Source organism: Haliotis rubra, unplaced genomic scaffold (assembly GCF_003918875.1).
Source record: "Haliotis rubra isolate DU_JTF1 unplaced genomic scaffold, ASM391887v1 Scf1675, whole genome shotgun sequence".
Taxonomy (NCBI): Eukaryota; Metazoa; Mollusca; class Gastropoda; order Lepetellida; family Haliotidae; genus Haliotis; species Haliotis rubra.
The window spans coordinates 109784-130631 of record NW_025765642.1 but is presented as its reverse complement, the minus strand read 5'-3'; the positions used below and the strand labels follow the sequence as shown (position 1 = coordinate 130631).

At 39.2% G+C, this 20848-nt stretch overlaps 1 protein-coding gene across 1 annotated transcript; it reads left to right on the top strand.

Moving 5' to 3' along the window:
- The first annotated feature begins 13378 nt into the window (after window positions 1-13378).
- LOC124272228 (cytochrome P450 3A28-like) lies at window positions 13379-20576 on the top strand. The gene is made up of 10 exons (XM_046707381.1): window positions 13379-13563; window positions 13832-13945; window positions 15236-15324; window positions 15762-15913; window positions 16954-17043; window positions 17314-17327; window positions 17459-17547; window positions 18191-18328; window positions 18820-18970; window positions 20010-20576. The coding sequence occupies exons 1-10, from the start codon at window positions 13447-13449 to the stop codon at window positions 20088-20090; spliced, it is 1035 nt and encodes a 344-aa protein (XP_046563337.1). The 5' UTR covers window positions 13379-13446; the 3' UTR covers window positions 20091-20576.
- Window positions 20577-20848: the final 272 nt, after the last annotated feature.

Genomic DNA, 20848 nt, shown 5'->3' with positions numbered 1-20848 from the left:
ATTCTATATGTCATAACTTCATAAATGGCGGCGTTTTGATACTGAAATGAATATATAACCATTACATACATCTATTGTTTGTCATTATTTTCTTTCTAATATTGAATAAAACATATATTAAAACAGGACTAGTATGCATAAAATACACATTGTATATATGTATAAGCTTTTACTATAATAATTTTGAAAAGATATTATTTTATTTATTTCCCTGCCCTTTGAATAGGGTCTGAGGCCCTTTGATCTTTCTTGCGGCCCTTTGACTTTTCCGTTTTGCGGCCCTTGTCATGTGTGGCCCTTTGGACTAGCCCTTTTTGGTGCATATGAGTTCAGTTTTGAGGATTTGTTCACCGTTTGTATGGTAGGCCTGCTTTGGCCTTCGGTAAACCATCTGTCAATGTTGTTGTTTTTTTCAACTGGAATCTTCCCATATTGTTTTTCTTTTATTAACGTTCGGGATCAGCCATGGTCCATCATGTTATGATCAGGGCGGATACAGCTTTTGAAAAGGGGGTGCATAGTTAATTTTGACCGAGACCAAATGGCAAGCTTAGAATGTGCGGCTTGGGGATAAGGTGGCAAATATACACAGCCTTCCACGTCACTTTGTGTCTTTGTGACTCCAATGGTTAGTTGCATACATTAATCTGCATAAGAGCTAACCTCAACCTGTAAAACTCGGTTTTCATTTTATTGTTTACCTGAAATTATCTTTCAAACACACAGACACTTTCACAGACTTGGCTGTGTTACAGTTTGTTACAGCCAGATGCATTAATTAGTTACTTGTATGTTACCTCTACACTAAGACTTCTGTGTCACAGAAAACTACTGATAGAGGATGCATTTCTCAAACATACACAGTCTGCGATGCTTTTTCACATATTTGTGAACTATCTCATCAGAAACTATTTTCTTTGTCCTGGTTCAGGTGGATCAGTGTCAGTCCAGTCAAGCGCTCCTGATCCATGGTACCCCTCAGATGCATCTTCAGCCTTTAAGGCTGGAAATGTCCTTCCAAGCCTAAGTGCTTGTAACTGGAAGTGTAACGGCAATTGTGAGCAGCTTACGGATGTTAGGGAAAAACATTCTCATCAGCAGATTTCAAAGCTTGGATTGCACCTTCAGAGGTATTCCCGTGACAACCAATGAAGGCGCCAACTTCGGAGTTCTGCCAGAAGAGAAGACACCATTGGCAAAGTCATTCTCCCAGAACATTAGGGTTTGCTTCCAACTGTAGTAGATCTGGTTGCTGTACAGCCGCACATGGCAGAAGACCAAACAGTTCAATCTCCAGGACGGTTCTCTGACTGAACCTTTGTGTTCATCTCTTCTTGCAGGTGGTCAAGGAAAGGAAATTCCATCAAATTCGAGCTTGAAGTGTTCTTGGGGAGATTGGGATGGTGTATTCGCTTTCTGTGTCATCCTTCACAATCCGAGGAAGACGTATTTCAGCATCATCGCTGTTCTGCAATAGCACAAGCTTCCACATACCAATCATGACTCCTTTGATCTACATCAGCCCCTCATGGTTTTGATCATTGATACCATTTCGTCAATAAGTTTGTGCTTCATGCAGATGTCATTGTCCCTTTTTGAAGTTTGACTGCCAGTGGTTTAACAGCCTCAAGCGCATTATGGCCACACCACAAACGCCATGATGTGTTGCGAATCTCTCAGAATGGTCAAAAGCCCTTTGTGCTTTTATGGTTGTTCCTCTTTTGTCCCATGCCCAGTTCTCATCATCACGATAAAATGTCTGCATGGTTTCTGAGGGATATAGGATGGCCTCAAACATGTGCAAATGTGGCTATACAACGTTTGAAAGACCTCAAAGCACACATGCCTCTCTCAACCCATCTAGTCTTGCAAAATCCCCTTAAAGACGAGTTCTTTTTCGTATCAGTGCAAGACGCTTTCAGAACTCTCTCTAAAACCTCTGGCGTTTTGATGAATTTCAAAAAAGAGCAAAACTTTGGTTGATGTTGTCCATCATGTTTCTGATTGAGGGATTTTGCATGAAGCCGCAATACTCAGATTCAGAACATGGCTGCTGCAATGCGTACAAAGCCGTAGGTGCCAATGTTTTGACATGAGCCTGAACACCAACTCGAGATGAAGACATGCAGGATGCACCATCATAGCTTTTCCCTCGACACTTGGTGATATCAATACCTTGGTCTTCAGTGACTTTAAGATAGCCTCTGCAATATGCTGACCTGTTGTTCTTTTCTAAATGTACATAATCAAAGAATGTCTCTTTCATAGTCATTGTATTTTGATCAACATATCTCAGGCAAAACCAAGAACCCCAAATATTGGAAAACGTATTCTTTGGTGACTTCATCTGCAATCACAGAAAACACAGCCCCTTCTTTTTTGAAGCTGAGTGACCATCTCTGAGCGAATGTGGTCACCAACTACTTCAATGAGTTCAGTTTGAACTGTTTTGCTGGTATATTGCGTTTCATCTGCCAAAACTAAATGATGACGTAGTTCGTCATCTCTATCCGCCAGTAGATTTACTATGGCCAGCAAGTTTCCCTTTGTTTGGTTGTTCTGATGTCCTGTCATCTCTGTGCCCCTCAGAGACAAAACCTTTGTCTGCCACAGAGTATCACTGTGTCAACTATTTGTTTCAGAATGTGGTGCAGTTCAAGTCGTACATCTCCCCTTATTCTGTTGAGATGTTCCGATAAGGTAACGACTTTTCAGGTTCTTTGTAAATGCGGAGGAAGTCCAACGCCCCAAGAACAGCTTGTTTGTGAAAAAAGGTATTCTGGTGAGTCTCAAATGCACCATTTTTCGCAGTTGCTTTAGACAAATTTGTGAAAGGATACTTTACTAAAGACCCTGCGCACTTTCGCTCATCACCCAGGTTCAGAAACAGAACACACATTATACATAAGCCTCCACCTGCTGCTGGACTGTACACTAGCCAACTGTACTTATTCAACCAGCTGTGCTGGAATACAAGACGTGTTACTCGTTTCTGTTGTGGTCGAGCTCTTGTTTGCGAAACAAACCCATCATATTCTGAAGTGGGATGAAAGTGATGTTTCGGGTATTTGTATTTTGATCTTTACCAAAAGTACTTTCGAGGTTAAGTTTCCTGAAATAATATCCCCGACGTCAATCCCGTCATACCCAGCAGACGTGCTCTCCGTCTCAACTGGATCAATGCCAGGCACCGACATTTTCGGCTTCTTGTTAGCTGGTTCACTGCTGCTGTCCTTCATATCCCTGGTATCGGATTGTGAAAACCAGACGTTGTGAAGCCTTTTCGGGTGCCTTTTCCCCATACACTATCAGCTGAGTATGTGTTACCCAGATTCACACTTTTTCACTTCGGAAAACTCTGTATCTGGCAAAGCACACTTACTTTCCATCTCTCCAGTTTCAATAGAGGCCACAAAATGGTTTCCATCCCGCTGTGTTCGAAGCTGGTCATGTGCGTCCACATTATACAGAAAGTGGGGTCTTTATTTCCCCAACGAGTGGTGTGATGGTTTGGTGCATATCCTTTCGATCAGTTGCTACACTGAATGTTGGGATAAACCGATATGACCCTGCGCTGAAAGGCATTGCCTTCCGCGTATGTGTATAAGAGAGGAATACCGTCCATTGTTTACAGTGTTAAGTACCTCTTTCTTTCCGAAATGTGTGTTGCATAGATGAAGTCGCAAGCGATTCAGCAGCTGCTGAGGGGTAACAACGACATACTGTAACAAGTTCTTGCTTTTCCTGGCTTTCCCACCTGACACATAGAAGCAAGTGATGACTGGTTGATGTATAGCTTCTTTTCATGACAAGTTCATTTATGATACGCACTCGGCATTCCAGATGGTGAGTTTCATCACCCCCAGCGATTTGGTGTAAGGGCAAACCAGACACCTGACCAGCTGAAAACTCTAGGGTATGCGCCAAATATTGGGAATGGTTATTGTCGTGAAGAGATATGGCACCGCTGTCCCATTGAAAAACAATGTTATAGACTGTTGTATCTCAGAAATTACAGTGGAGATGGATTGGCTGTTTTAAGACTTTTTCTTCATAATCATCTTAGTGTGAGATACCGATCATAGGTCCACCGAAAACTTTGAAAGGGCGGGGGTGCACCGGTTTTCACGAGAGTTTCAATGGTCTTTAATAACTTTCAGGACAAAATGGGGGGCGCGCACCCCCGCACCACCCCTCTGGATCCGCCTCTATGAATGGTACCTTTACAGTTTCACTTAGTATTTCAGCGCTTTGCGCGTAGGGAATGTCAACACCAGTCTTTAACAAATAAAAACTTCTCTGAGCGCCATAGGCTTCGCCAATTGAAACAGTGTAGTCTATCTTGTTCTTATTGGTTTGATTTTAACAGAATGGGCCTGCAGATTTCATCATTCAGGGCTTTACAGGCATTTAAGGCCTACTGGCGGCAGCAGGCCCTGATGTCCAACTGGCAAATTAAAGTATTGCATACACTGTGTTAAAGCAAAGTTATTTCTAAACGAGTCCATTTGTAATATCATGCAGAATTCCTATGCCAGTGACCAATGTGCCGAAACAGATACAGCAGGGCTATTCAGTCAAGTTATATAATACTGTTAAAACGTTCACCCTGTTCGATCAAGCAAAAACAAAAGTGCTTATTGTCGTAAAGGTTCATGGCTTGGAGGGAGGAACAAGAAATCTTACTTAATCTAACTCGTCTGTGTGCATGAGCGTGCGTTGTGCATGTGGATGTGTATGCTTTCTTATGCGTGAGTGTGGGTCTCTCCTGCACTTCTGTGTGTCTCTGTGCGTGTGACGTCAAGTTGTCAACCAATGAGATTACATTAACATGGTCCTGCATTGTTAAACATAGGCCAGATGTTGTTAAGCCACCTCTGTGGAGATGGAGATTTAGAGTGACAAAAACCTCCAAGAGGCTGTTTGGATGACAAAAGGGATGACTTCAACTTTCTTTTCATGTCGAGTAATGTTACAACAGCTTTAGCCTTTGGTGTTTACATTTCACAACATTTAAGGTACAATCGGACATGCTTTTTTCTACCAAGCATTTCAAACAGCGCTAAGATTTCAGAAGGTGTTCGATAAAGCTTACAACATAAAAAGGGATAAGTATAAGTTTATGGTAGACCTGTGGAGGGCATTTGAAAATATGATACAGTAGTAACAAAAATTATGTCGGATGCAATTCCTATTTTGACTTGTACCATACGTTCCGATTTTGGTCAGGTGACTAACCTTTGCATATATTTGGACCGGTGCCACTGATACAGCTATGGACACTTACTATTGCGAACACCTGGTGTCCTCAGTGTCCATAAACACATACTCTGTCATGCTGTCAATCACTGGACTCGCTGTTCCAGACTCAATTGGTTTACAGTCCACGTCGTACAGCTGTAACACTACTGAAGAATGTGGCGTCAAAGCAATATTCTCATTATATATGTCGTCAGAATTGTACGATCAACTGTTCCTTTAGAAAAAATGTCACTTCGATGAAGAAAAGGTTTTACCGTTTCTATTTACAGATATGGAACATGGAACTACAATTATTTCCAAGAAACAAGGCATCCCGGGGCCAGCACCAACGTAAGTTGTATTGAAACACTGGTCTCTGTAGGCTTCATAAAACTGTGTTGTCCCTTTCTCCTTGTGTCGAGCCCTTGGTGTCATTATCCGCAATTTAATCAGCGTACAATCGAGCATGAGTTTTCTTTTCACCTATATATCTTTGTCAAAAGTTGTTGGATCATGTTTGAAGCATTCACGGTATTAGCAAAGTTTTCGAAAATGTTTTCGAAGGACATTTGGAGGATATCTTTTACATTCCATGATCCTAAAATAGACGGAATAGTAAAATGAATTTCAGCAGTCTGAGGTTTCTAACCCATTCAGTTATCTATCTATCTATCTATTTAACTAAAATTGTTACATAAAGAAGAATATGATTCGTTCAGGCTACAAAATGCCGATTGCCCTACAACGAAATGACTGCTAGACAGAGGGGAACATTAAATCTTGAAAACTGAACAGGGACTAACCTTGTTGACCTATTTACTGGAGACCTTGGGAAGAGATTTGGATATTACAATGAATGTGCTTGTGTGGGGGCTAAATATTATTGAACCTAAACTGAAGTATTAGCTTAATGTCATTCTTATATAAGTGATGGCAGGATTTGTATATTTTTTTTTTCTTATGTTTGTGACAGTGCAAAATATTGGTCAGGGAACGCTCATCTTTCCTCATGAGCTGTTGTATGGTGTTTCGTGACCCTTCTGATGACACAGCAGGAATTTTATGATTGAAGGGGAATTAAAAAAAAAATGTCTCTTTTATATCGAATTCAGCATCTGATAAAACGAATCGTACATAGTGAAGCCCCATCTCATCCCATTGCACGCTTTTTGTTTTAGTTTACAGCATACGTTTATATTCTATTGACAATAATCAATCCTTTTAATCTTTGTTTTCCCTTCAAATTTCACTTTTGGATTCAAATTCAGCATTCGGTAAAACATTTGCACTTTGGAAGTAGGTCTTGAGATTTTCAGGATCCTTTGCCTTATCTTAAGCCTTTTTAGATTGCAGCATGCATTTATATTTTTTAGAAAATATTCTCTGCTGTTAAACTTGTTGTGGCAGATGACGAAACTGGAGAATATTTGAACGTAAGATAAACATAATAATGTCAAGTTAAAATATTGTAGCAAACTTGATTCAATTCATTTTTATGCAGAATTTCACACATGATCTGTATGTACGCCTGTAGTAAGCAATATGGAACTGTTTTATGGGTATGTATGTATGTATGTATGTGGGTATGTATGTATGTATGTATGTATGTATGTGAGTGAGTTATAATTTAACGTCACATCGGCAATATTTCAGCCATATCGTGACGAGAACATTTTACATTGTAATGGAATATGTATATATTATAAAACCTGTCATCGAAGGACAGTAAAACAACTAGAATATCACAATTAGATTTAAAACTAGTGTGGAAGGTTAAAACTAATAGCACTATTAGGACAATACAAGATAAAAACAGGCTATAGATCGCCAACAACTGAAGGTCGATCACCATACCAGGGACCATGGGGACTTACAGTACCTTGGCTACCTGCATGGACCCTAGTTGGATTTACACCATCCCTTCAGCTGCTGGCGATTGTAAGGAATGTTAGCTACAATTAAAATGACAAATATTCTACGTTTAAAAATCCTGGTAAGTTTAAATTGACTTGCGAAGTTTTGGGACTTACGTACCCTCTCAGGGGGACAATAATTTTACAATACTTCAACCTCCCTTGAGAGTACAGCCACTAACAATCTAAGTTACTTATACACACTACCAATCATTAAAACACAGCTATATACAGAATATATTAATCAAAATTCATTAGTGAAATCAATTTCTTTTATAAAACCAAGAATTAAATGAAGATGAACAGAATTAAAAAGATCCTTAACAGTTTTAACATTGAAATATTTATCCCTTATGATGGAGAATTCAACACAGTCAAGCAGGAGATGTTTGACTGTGACTCTCTCATCACAAGGGATACAAAACGGAGGATCTTCACCATTTAACAAATATTTGTGAGTATACCTTGTATGGCCAATACGACATCGTCGCATGATGACCTCATCAAATCTGGACTGACAACCCAAGTAAGTGTAACCGATATAGGGTTTTATTTCATGTTATTTATTGATACCTACTTGGGTGTCCCACTTCTTCTGCATCAGATCACGGATGTAGGTTCTAATGCAAGCTTTGTAATCAGAGTATGGGATAAGAAGTGGTGTCACAGATTTGTTGAGTGCTGCCTTGGCAGCAAGATCAGCCATTGTGTTCCCAGAAATGCCAACGTGGCTGGGTAACCAACAAAAGACGATGTCGCATTGGCCAGTAGCAAGATCATTATATAATTCGATTATTTCAATTAAAAGTGGATGTTTGCAAGAGAGATTTTTAATCGCCTGAAGGCAAGAAAGAGAGTCAGAAAATATTATATATTGTTTATGTTTGGGATGTCTTTCAATATATTTAAGAGCTGTTAAGATGGCGTTTGCTTCTGCTGTAAATATAGAGCTGTTATCAGGTATTCTAGAAGATATTGTTCTGATCCAATGACAGTGGCACATGCCACTGCGCCACCATCCTTGGACCCATCTGTAAATAAGGATTTGTATGTATTATAGTTATTTTTAATTGATTATATTCTTGTTTATACTGTAATTCGTTAGTTTCGGATTTTTAAACTTTGTCAGTGTTAGGTCAACTTGTGGCCTAACTAATTGCCAAGGAGGAGAAGAAAGAAGACGGGAAGGAGATATATTCTCCAACTCAATGCCAGCAGCAGAAATATATTGTTGGATTCTTATCCCAAGAGGTGGAACAAGTGAAGGTTTTTTATTATACAAGTCCTCATAAAGAGGATTAAAAACGCAAGTGTGAGCAGGATTGGATTCATTAGAATATAACTTTGTGATATATTGTAGGGACAATTTGATACGGCGAAGTTTTAAAGATGGCTCATCGGCCTCAACGTAGAGACTGTCAACGGGAGAGGTTCTGAAAGACCCAAGACAAAGTCTTAGACCCTGGTGATGGATAGAATCAAGTAGTTTGAGGTTGCTTTTACAGGCCCCACCATATACGATAGAGCCGTAATCAAGTTTCGATCGGACCAGTGATCTATACAAATGAAGGAGGGTGGTTTGGTCCCCTCCCCACTTTGAACTGGAAACGACTTTCAACAAGTCGAGTGCCTTCAGGCATTTGGCTTTTTAGATTTTTGATATGTGGCAGAAAGGTTAAATGCGAATCAAAGATGAGACCAAGGAATTTAGCTTCCTTGACAACTTTGATGGGTGTGCCATTTAATGATAATTCAGGATCTTTATGAGGTTTGTATTTCCTACAAAAATGTAGACAGTTGGTTTTGGATTTCGAAAATTTAAACCCGTTTTCAAGACACCATTTATGAATTTTGTTGAGACAAATTTGTAATTGTCTCTCAATAGTTCGCATGTTTTTACCACGGCAAGAAATATTAAAATCATCCACAAAAAGAGATCCATCGATTGAATCACTTAAAACCTTTGACAGACTATTTATTTTAATACTAAAGAGTGTGACAGATAAAATACTGCCTTGTGGGACACCCTGATCCTGATTGTAATGATCAGACAGGGTAGAACCCACGCGAACTTGAAATTGCCTGTCCGTTAAAAAACTGTGATATAAAAAGAGGCAAACGGCCTCAATCCAAAAATCGTGTAAATCTCTTTAAAATACCATGTTTCCATGTGGTGTCATATGCTTTTTCTAAATCGAAAAAGATCGACACTGCATGTTGTTTTAATAATGGCATTTTTAATAAAGGATTCTAAACGCACTAAATGATCGATAGTACTTCTGTTTTACGGAAACCACATTGAATGTCTGTTATAAGGTTATTAGTTTCCAAGTACCACACAAGTCGATTATTTATCATGCGCTCCATGGTCTTGCAAACGCAGCTAGTTAATGAGATTGGTCGATAATTCGAAGAATCAGTATGATCACGTCCAGGTTTAGGGATGGGTACAATAATAGCATCGTGCCATGAAGAAGGAAATTGTCCAGAAGTCCAAATATCATCAAAAATGTTTAAAAGGGTTTCTAAGCATGAATCCGGTAAGTAGTTTCAGGAGCTGATAATGTATGTTATCAGCACCTGTAGCCGTATCATGAGCTTGATCAAGAGCAGTATGAAGCTCATGAATAGAAAAATAGTTCATTGTAATCTTCCCATTATCTGAAATGAAATTAATAGTTTTCTTTTCCTGTTGTTTTTATAATTTTGGAATTGAGGTAAATAATTCGATGAGGAAGAGTGTTTGGCCAAAAGTTTCTCCAAGTTTATTTGCAATATCAGATTGACTAGTTAATAATTCGTCTCCATCTTTAAGATGCTTAATGCTAGATTTAGAACCCTTACCTTTTATTTTCTGGATCATATTCCATACTTTTGATATCGGCGTTCGTGAATTTATTTTGTGATACATACTTTCGCCAGGATTGACGTTTATTTTGCTTGAAGGTACGCCGTGCCTTAGCATTTAAAATTTTAAATGTATTCAAATTATGGACCATAGGATGGCGACGGAAATAATTCTCAGCTTTCTCCGTGCCTTCCTAGCCTGTTTGCACTCATTGTTGAACAATGGTTTTCGTATGTGTGAAATTGCAGAGGATTTGGGGATACACTCATCAGCAATATTAATTAGTTCATCAGAGAAATCCTTTATAGGATCAGTACATTCTATACAGAGTTCGGGTTTAAGTCTGCTACAACACAGAGCTTGATACAACGGCCAGTTAGCTTTTTTAAAGTTCCATCTCGAATATGGAGTAACATCAGTTGGGTATACAGGTTTTAGTATAGTAGGAAAATGGTCACTTCCACATAGGTCATCATGGACTGACCATTCAAATTCATTTAGTAATTCTGAATTCGTGATTGATAAGTCGAGAGCAGAATAGGTTCCTGTACCAGGGTGTAAATACGTGTTGGAACCATCATTATAAATACATAAATCATTGTCTGAAGAAAACTCCTCCAGTAGTTTACCTTTAGCGTTTGTATTGACACTACCCCAGAGTGGGTTGTGCCCATTTAAATCTCCCATAATAATACAGGGCTTCGGGAGTTGGTCATATAGAGCTTGAAGATCAGTTTTGTGAAACGTTGAAGACGGAGAGATATATACAGAACACAATGTAAACGCAACATGTAAAGTAATTCGCACTGCAACAGCCTGCAGATTAGTAGTTAATGAAACTGGGCTATGGATAACATTCTGTTTGACTAAGATGGAAGATCCGCCAGTGGCCCTGTCACCCGGAGGTGAAAAACAATGATATGCATTGAAAGAACGCAGGACAAAATCATCTGTCTGTTTTAAATAGGTCTCCTGCAGACAGAACGCTGATGGTGTTAAATCCTGACTAAAAGCTGCAATTCATTGAAATTAGTCCTTAGTCCTCTGCAATTCCACTGTAGGATATTATGCTGATAACCTATCTTTTAGGGGATTTATTGGGGATCTACCCCTGCACTTGTTTGGTGGGCGACAAGCTATGTGCCCTACTACGGACGTTTTCAGACACGTCCATATCCCTCAAGAGATCCATATTTGTTGAATAATTGAATTTGATTTTCTGACCCCTTTGGGGCTCTGCCACTGAGTTTTTGGAAACATCTGGCTTTTTAGTTTTGGTTTTAACGAGACTTTGCTGAGACTTTGTGGACAACTGAGAAGATGGTTCATGATCAGGGGATGTCTCTGATTGATTCGAGATGTACCGGGAAGTGAGTTTTACAGTTTGTGTAGATGTAGCAGGCGAGACAGGTTTAGGAGATTCTGTTTTGACCCAGGTTAAATCTGTCTGACAACTAGCAGATACTTTAGTTACTCTAGATGTTGCCTCAGCCGTTGTTCTGGCAATGGAAGCATAACTGTCTGTCTGTTCTGAGCCGTGGACTAGTTTCTTGGCATCTGCAAAACTAATGTTTTGCGTGAAGTTTATTTGATTGATTGCCATTTGCTGTTTCCATACGGGACAGTCCTTAGAGTAAGCTGGGTGGTTCCCCGCGCAGTTGATGCACTTTTTGACAGTGCTGTTACAATCTTCTGTTGTGTGTGTCTTTTCACCACAGTGAGCACACACAACAGACAATGTACAAGTATTTACGCCGTGGCCAAACTTCTGACATTTAAAGCACCTCAGAGGGTTTGGAATGTACGTCTCCACATTGAGGTTACAATAACCTGCCTTGAGAGATTTTGGGGCAATGGGTAAAGAAAAAGAAAACAGATAAGTATTGGTTTTGATGGTTGTATCGTTTTTACGTGTAGAAAAGCGTTTAACGTAGAGTACACCCTGATCCTTCATTTCGGAAACGATATCTAGTTCCGACATGTCAGCCAGCAATCGCTCACGATCTCTAACGATTCCCTTGCTCGTGTTAAGGGTCTTGTGAGCCGTGACGTTGACGGGAATGCCGACAAAAGTTTCAGTGTTCAGTAGGTTGTTTGATTGGTGCCTCTTGCCACACTCAATTAACAACGCACCAGAACGTAATTTTTTAACGTTCTTCACATCGCCAGCAATGCCTTGGATACCTTTAGACACAGCAAAAGGATTTAATTTTAATGGTGTATCATCTTTTGTCTGAATTACAACAAAACGTGGCCAGTAATCAGTTGGTTTGGGCAGTCTAAGGTCGTTGTCAATAGGGTCATTGTCAAGAGGACGTTTGGTTTTTTGTTTGGAGTTTGATAAGCCATGGTTATTTTTTTAGATTTCATCATCCGAGCTCCCCACCCACCACGGAGTATCACAAGGACAATGCTAAAAACAAGTGGATTTCTAACTTGCGGCACCGAGGATACCCGGATGATATACTCAAGCAGAAGAATTAAAAGATTAATAATTCCACCAGATTGGCCCATGAGCCACCGCCTTCTGGGCATAAGACTCTAGGCAAAGTTCATAACATCATATTTCAAAATCACAAACGTTTTAGATAAACAAGTAAGCCCGAAATTAAAACAATTCCAAATCAAATGTGTGCAAAGACATAGATAGATATAGTCTATACACAGGGCTTGGCGTGACCAGCCGATTGATAGAACCGGGCCAGTTCTACCACCCGTCTAGGTGAAGTAAGGGGCGAAGTGGTGTGTTGGGCAAAGGAACACTGTTCCGGGAACCAATGCCCTCAACCACCAGCCTCCCGTCCTCCACCGACACAGGGGCGCAACCCACGGCAAACGGGTTGGTGGACCTAATATCCCCCCGGGTCCACAACGGGGGGTTGAAGGGCGCTTGGCGTGACCCAGCACCCACCACGAGGAGGTGGCCCTTCATGGCTGCCTTGTATGTATGTATGTATGTATGTATGTATGTATGTATGTATGTATGTATGTATGTATGTATGTATGTATGTATGTATGTATGTATGTATGTATGTATGTATGTATGTATGTATGTATGTATGTATGTATGTATGTATGTATGTATGTATGTATGTATGTATGTATGTATGTATGTATGTATGTATGTATGTATGTATGTATGTATGTATGTATGTATGTATGTATGTATGTATGTATGTATGTATGTATGTATGTATGTATGTATGTATGTATGTATGTATGTATGCTTATATCATGCAAAGTCGTGCAGACTATAAGAACTCGACGAGAAAACAGCTGGTAGGTTAACAACACGTGCACGTTACCTATAAGAGGGGACCTTAAAACAGCATATGGATAAATGATGTTTATTGGCATTCAAAAATACATTTTGTATCAGATTGTATATGTTTCTTTGAGCTCAGGTTCAGAAGATATGAAGTGTTTTGTGTAATTTAACCATCTATGACGTTTCTGTTGTGCAGTATCTTTCTTGGAAGGACTCCCACCTATATTATCGCCGATCTGGAAATTCTCAAAGAGGTTATGGTCAAGAGTTTTGACAATTTCAGAAACCGGGTGGTAAGTAAAACCATTTATGGCCCCTGAAAGCAATAATGTCTGCCTTTTTGACAATGTCATCCTACTAAACTAAACACTTAACACATCAGCACACACTAGCTATTGCTGTTACTCAGAGTAACAGATGTCACGTGGTGGTTAATCATAATTTTAACAACTGCTATTGAACCCTATAAATGAACCTTAGATTTGGGCGTAAAGATAATGTAAAAAGTGTAACCATACAAATGGAATGAAACTTAACTGTATTCCTTGCTTCTGTTTTCAGATATTTTCGGTACCCTACCCCTTAAATTTAGCTTTGTTTTTCTTGGAAGATAATGCTTGGAAAAGAGTGAGAAATACCATCAGTCCTTCATTTACTGGTGTCAAATTGAGGCGGGTAAGCGATTGTTTTCGTCTATATGCTGCGTGAATGAATACACTTTGAGCAGCAAGTCAAACCATTGATTACACAATGTAATTACAGTCGCGTTTCTTGCTTACTGGGTTCCGTCCTTTTGCGCAACTTAGTGCAATAACCAGTCCAGAATTTTGAGACCAACTCATTCAACTGGATATATATATATTAAATCAGTATTATTTGATACATCTAATCACTTGTATATGGCAACACTACGTTCCTTCTAATCCTTGCAAACAATCGTGCAGCGTGCTCTGTCGTGGAAATCGCAAAACGAAGCTCGGCCGCTAGAAAAGTTAGACGGTCTGGTATGGACTTGATATTATATCAATCACATTGTACGTCAAAACAAATACACTTAATAAGCGCAAAGAACACATAACAGGTGTGTAACCAGTGAGCCAGATGAATTGTGAATCATTGCACGACCCCTTCAAACAGGGGCAGTCTGTGACTAGTTAACGACATGCTGCCTAAACCTCGACATAAAATATCGAAATATGATTTTTTTTTTAGCTTTAAAATTAAAATTAATTTGTTAATAACATTTTCATATGAAACAAGGAATTGGAATTTACTAATAGTGTTACCTTAGTTGTTTGTAGTGTCTCTTTCACTCACACGGATTGGCTGAAAAGTAGGTCATTGTCTGAATTGGTTAATCAGACTCATGTTTCGGTTTGGATCAATATCAGTTAGAACTTGATTTTTTGGGGGGGGATTTTGTTATTGTTGAAATGAGACCTGAACTTAAAATAGATCCACACCGTATACAATCAAAACTGTGTCAATCATGACGAGGTGACAACAGGTTTAACGTCGATTTCACGATGATTAATTTATGTAGAGAGGTGCATACGCGTCTCTGTGTGTGACTTCTTGTACAGATGCCGACATATGTTGCTCTGTTAAAGCTAGACCACTGAGATGCTATACCACAGTTACACAAGGGTAATCCCCTGAGGCATATTACTGACTTCGAGCTGGCCAGTACTTGTTACCCTACAGATGTGCTTTGGTTTATAAAATCTGGAGATAGTGTCACAATTTGTGACTGCTATATGTATTGTCGAAATTAGTTTGTTTTTCCTTTCTGTATTTAGATGTGGCAGACAAGCTGGACCAACTGCATCGACTTACAAAGCGGTTGTGTTGAGAAATAAATGGGGATTGCATCGTTGCGTGTTCTGCCTCTAAATATTTTAGGCTCAAAACTTTGATAGCCCCTCGTATGGAAGGAATTAGGTTGTTTTTCGTTTCTGTATTTAGATGTGCGGAGCCATCAACGATTGTGCAAGGACTCTTACAACAAATTTCGCGAAGGTCATGGGGAAAGACGCTGGAGTCAATATGAAACAGTGAGTGTATTGTTCGCAGTATGGAGGTATTTAATTGTTTCGTTACATTTTGATGTAGATAGGTATATCACACAATTCCAAAAGATTATTCCTTGTGTGATCAAAAAGAGTGTCCTCCGCCATATTTTCAGTGTGTTAGTAAATAGTACAATTGGACAGTATGATACCAAATACCAGAGTTAAAGCCCGGACAAAAATTGGTAACATGCATGCCACACTCCGTCGTGAATCATTACTCATCCGTAATCACGTCCCTATCATGGCAAACTAATGATCATAATTTGTCGTATCTGTTTGTTGCTTGACGGCGCAATCCAATAATTGACAGATCAGAATTTGAAATGACTTTGGAATGATAAACCATATTAGAGAAAACTCTAGTTTACTGTTAAAACTGCAGTATTATACGAATCGAAGTTCGAAATGTTCTCTTTTAGATACTTTGGAGCTTTCTCTATGGATGTGATTTGCCAAACTGCATTTGGGATAAAGGTTGATTCGCAAACAGATTTCAACCACCCGTTTGTCGTTCATGCTAAGACGTTATTCCAACCAACAAAACTGGCAGTGGTATCCTCAGCATTGTCAGGTAAGAGACTAGGAAACTTATTCAATAATGCCGGTTAAAGTAAATTCCCTTCACGCTGCATAAATTCAGTAACAGTAGCTGAATGTAATGGCTTCGTTAAGTGAGTGAGTGTGGATTTTTTGCTTTTTTTGTTTGCCGCTTTTTGCAATATTCCAGCAATATCACAGTGGGGACACATGAACTGGGCTTCAAATATATGTGGGGATGCAAACAGGGCATGACATAAATGTGACGTGCGAACGCTTTAACCATCGGTACATCCCAATGCCTGCATTGTTATTAGGGGTCCATGCCTTCAGGCAGGAGACCTATTGTAATCGTTCGGATTATTATTATTATTATTATTTATTATTCCGCCGATTTTTGTACCAAAAATACCTCCTAAACCAATGATCCGAATCGCTTACAAGAAATCAAACAGATGCTCACCGAGGTGAAGATATTCCCCTTAAAATCTCTAGGCTCTAGGCCCAATAGCAAAGGGGAGATAATTCAAAATAAATTCCAAAATTTCAAAGTTTGACATCTAATATCTCAAGAACTCATTGTTCCAACACTTCCAAATCTCTTGTACAGATGCACAATCGAATTCCCAACAATTTTGCCTGCATGGGTCAAGTCGCTAAAATGTACCGTTTGGCAGGTATTTTTGTTTTCAGTTTTTGGCCATGTTTTTCAGCAGTTTTCTGAGTAGTTTGCTCCCAAAATGTGCTGAGCTCCAACCATCAGCTCTAGACATTCCAAACATTCCATAACTGATGTCCAGTAACCATTGTGCCGTAGACCCAAGAACAACTGAGATACAGCCTTTTAAAGAGGGAACTATTTCTTCTCCAGAACTTCTTTAAAGGTACCTCACCCCCGCGACCCCGGCTGTATTTGGAAGATCCGCTCGCCTGTCAAAAAACGTGTTCTGGCTTCGTTTTGGAATGATGATTTCTTGCCCTCAAATACAATAGATAGAACTAAAGCCAAGGATCCCTCATCGTTGCTTGCAACGACATTTTAAAGGTTGAAATGGATTCTGTTTCTGTTTGAAGATGCTGTTCCAGCACTTGGACCAGTCTTCAATAAGCTCGGCCTTGGACTCTTTCCACAAAAATCCGTTGCCTTCTTTGAGACGATCACGGGTGAAATGATGAAACAGCGTCGAAATGACAAAACACACCACCAAGAGATCAAATACATTTTCTATTCGTTGTTTTTAGTCTCGTCTATGACGTTCGTTTTCTTTGTCCATAGTTTGGATATTGATAAACTGTTTTATTCACTAACATTATCAAATAAAGAATCACGTAAATATTACAACTATTTATGTTTTATTGTGCTTAGAAATGTGACACATCAGTAGTTCATAAATAACGTGTTTCATATTATTCTTATTTGAAATTATTGTGAAGGTAACTCAACAAGAGTATACTTAAAGATAAGGAAGAGCAACTTTCTCCATCTCTGTAAGGTCCCCTGCCCTCTTTCTAACTCAAACGTTATAATCACTCACTCCAAATACTGGGATATTGACAGTCTGTGTTTGTCTGCCGCCAGGAGGAACCAAACTATGGCAACATTGGGAAACTGAAGTATCTGGACAACGTGATCACAGAGACGCTCAGGCTCTACCCGCCGGCTTTTGTGTAAGTGACACAATAGGGATATAAAGGCAATATAATGTAATCTAGTATTGTTTATAGCATAAGGCTACTACAGTTTGTCTAGTTACACGGTGGAATTCTAGGTTAGCAACCTATACTGGTGGTAGGAGATGACCATGTAGATCGTTTGGTCAGTCCTGGGGCCATTGTTGATTGTGTGTCGTTGTACCACGACTGATCAGATCTTTGATCACAATACTGTACATGTCCTTGTCTGTTCCTGGATCGATTGTTACAGCTCGCAGTCATATATAGGTGGAAGATTGCTCAGTGAGGCGTTCCACAACAACCAAACATTGGCATATCACCCTGCTATCAGAACTTACATACACCAAACTCACAGGGTTTGTAAACAAAGCAGTATTATCTTCCATATATCTTCCCACATTACTATAACTAAATACTGAACCCAGCTCAGTCATTCATTGACATAACATCAATAGTAGCTACCAAATGTAATGAACAGAAAGATCGAAAATTACCGAGTGTCTGGTAATCCTTCAAACATATTTTTGCAAGAAACCTGGTAAAATGTAACATGTTAAGCATCAATGCACAACAACTAAATCACATTTAAAAACATCTTGCCTTTCCCAAGCGTATCCAAACGTATTCTTCATTCTAGGATTGACCGAACTGTTTCTGAGCCCACTCAGATCAAAGGCCTAACTTTCTCTAAGGGTCAAGATATCTTCATTCCTGTGATGGCCATACACAGAAATCCTGAGCTCTACGACGATCCTGATTCCTTCAAGCCAGAAAGGTATGGGTCTGACATCGTGATATTCTAGCTGGTGATTTTAAAACATGCAAAACAATCAACTCTGGAATATATTGGTAACAAACATAACTGAGCCCCAGAATATCAGACGGTCGGCCTTCATTGAAGTCCATATAGAACAATATGGCCGTACTCGGCTATACATGGGATTAACAGGAAGTAAATGAGGAAACATCTAAAACCTACACCTCTTTTAACTTTCCTCCAAGATCTAGTTTATACTCTCTGCCATAACTGAAATACTGTTGTTTAAAGCGGTGTTATAGACCAGTGAAGAGTAACACATATTTCCGGACTCACTCATGCTTACTTTGAACCCCCATCGTGTACACTAACCATCCTACATTTTTCGGTACAATAAGTTTTGACTATTTGTTAAATGTATCACAGTAGCCTACATGTGTTCTAAGCATTGCCTTGAACAGATAGACTGAAATATTATAATTAAGTAACTGCAAGAAACTGTACTTCAGGTTTGAAGACCAAGACAAAACTGTTGCCTTCCAAGCTTTCGGATTTGGCCCCAGGGCCTGCATTGGGATGCGGCTTGCTCTTGTTGAAGTTAAAGTTGCTTTGGTTAATGTTCTGAGGGCCGTGAAGTTTGATCGTATGCCCGACACACCGGTAGGATTCTTTCATTATATAATTTTAGAACCAAGATATAGAACATCAGTGGAACATCAGTCGGTACAAAAAAAACCCAACTAAACTTAGCAATGAAATGGAAGATTCACTTAAATAATTTGCAATTACGAATACTGTGTATGAGTGCAAACAACCCTATGCTTATAAATAAAGAAAAACGTTTGGGAAATAGATTTGATCCACAACACCTTTTGGTCAGGTTTAATGCCTCGGAACAAACATTTCTTTTATTAACTTAGCATACTTAAATATACCACTGAACACACTATGAATCTCGGGGACTTCAGACCACCAGCACAAAACATCAACCCAGTCGAATTTAGATCGTTAGAGCAGAAGAATACGCAGTCCAGACTGTACACAGAGACAAATTCCGTACGATGTAAAGGGACAAATAGCTGTGAAAATTATATTATGAATGAATAACTGGAAAGCTAAGTGTTTGCCGAAAGGATAAGCATGCTCAGTCAACAAATGAAACAGAAATCACATCAACGAAGTTATCAAACAACGTTTTGGTTATGACCCAAACGTCAGGATTATCAAACGACAGCACTCTCATGCAACTTTCGGGTTATCATACTACGTTAGGGTTATCATACAACTTACTGGTCTCCATGCAAATATACATCTCTTCAGCGTAGCATTTAACATTTGCCAGATAACCAAACAGATTACATCTTTGAATTCATGTAATTCCGTATTGGTTTCGCTAACCTACATTTGAATATATTGTGTTAACTTAATAATGAGAAAGGCCCCCAAACAAATCACTGCTAACTTAGTCCTGTTTTGGTAATAAAAGAAATCTTAATTCCCAGGATTTTAGAGAATTGCTTTTTTGCTGGAATAAGGACAGTTTATTTCTAAAGGAAATTCACAAAACGGCTTTGCAATGGAAAAGGGTTAGTTTGTTTCTGAATGTTGTTCATTGATCATTGCGTTCTTGTTTAGGCTATAGACATAACCACGTACTCCTATTCATGTTACAACTGCATATATATTGTTTTCTTCACAGGAAGTATTGACGTTTGCTCAGAATCCAACTATTCTTCAACCAGACAAGGACATCATACTGAAAGTGTCTCCAAGATGTTGAAAACGGCGACAATGCAACATTAGTTCAAAGAATGTATATGTCTCCAAATTGTGTACAAACCAATGATTATATATATATGTTTTACCACTTTAAATCAGTGGGCATCGAAAACTGATTGTCTTCCACCTTGAATTCTTATAATAATCAAACGAGAAGCCTTGCACTTTTGGCACATCTGTATTGCTTGTAAATCTTGTTCTCTGGTGTGCTGTGCTGATGTGACACTCAGCCTGTAAGACACTCAATCCGTAAAGTGAGTGCCATTGGCTTAACCTGGCTCTGTATGTTTTAACGCAAAGTTTAGGTGAAACTTGAAGTTATGCAGGTCTCAGGCGTTTATTATCTTGGTGAAGCAAGATCAGGTATGACGCTAACCAAATGAAACACATTGAGGGACATGTGCTGATGCCGGTATGAGCTAATGCCCGCATTCAAGTGTGTACATTTCAGATACTTTCCTGTTTCCATGACATACTGAAATTTGTATATCTCATTATAGCTTCTGAATAAATTTTACCATAAGTTACTGTAATTATACATCTCAGAAATAGAGGCTAAGGGAGTTTTGAAATTGAGTCAACATGCAACCAAACACAATACGAAACAAAGCTTTCCCAATTTATATATCTCCAAACGCTTTGTAAGTATAAGATTTCTTGCTCTCACAGCATCGAATAATTCTGAAAAGACCATGCGATTCCCACCGACATGTAACATATTCTGAAAGCCATTAAAAACGCAATTGGTATTTGTTGTCC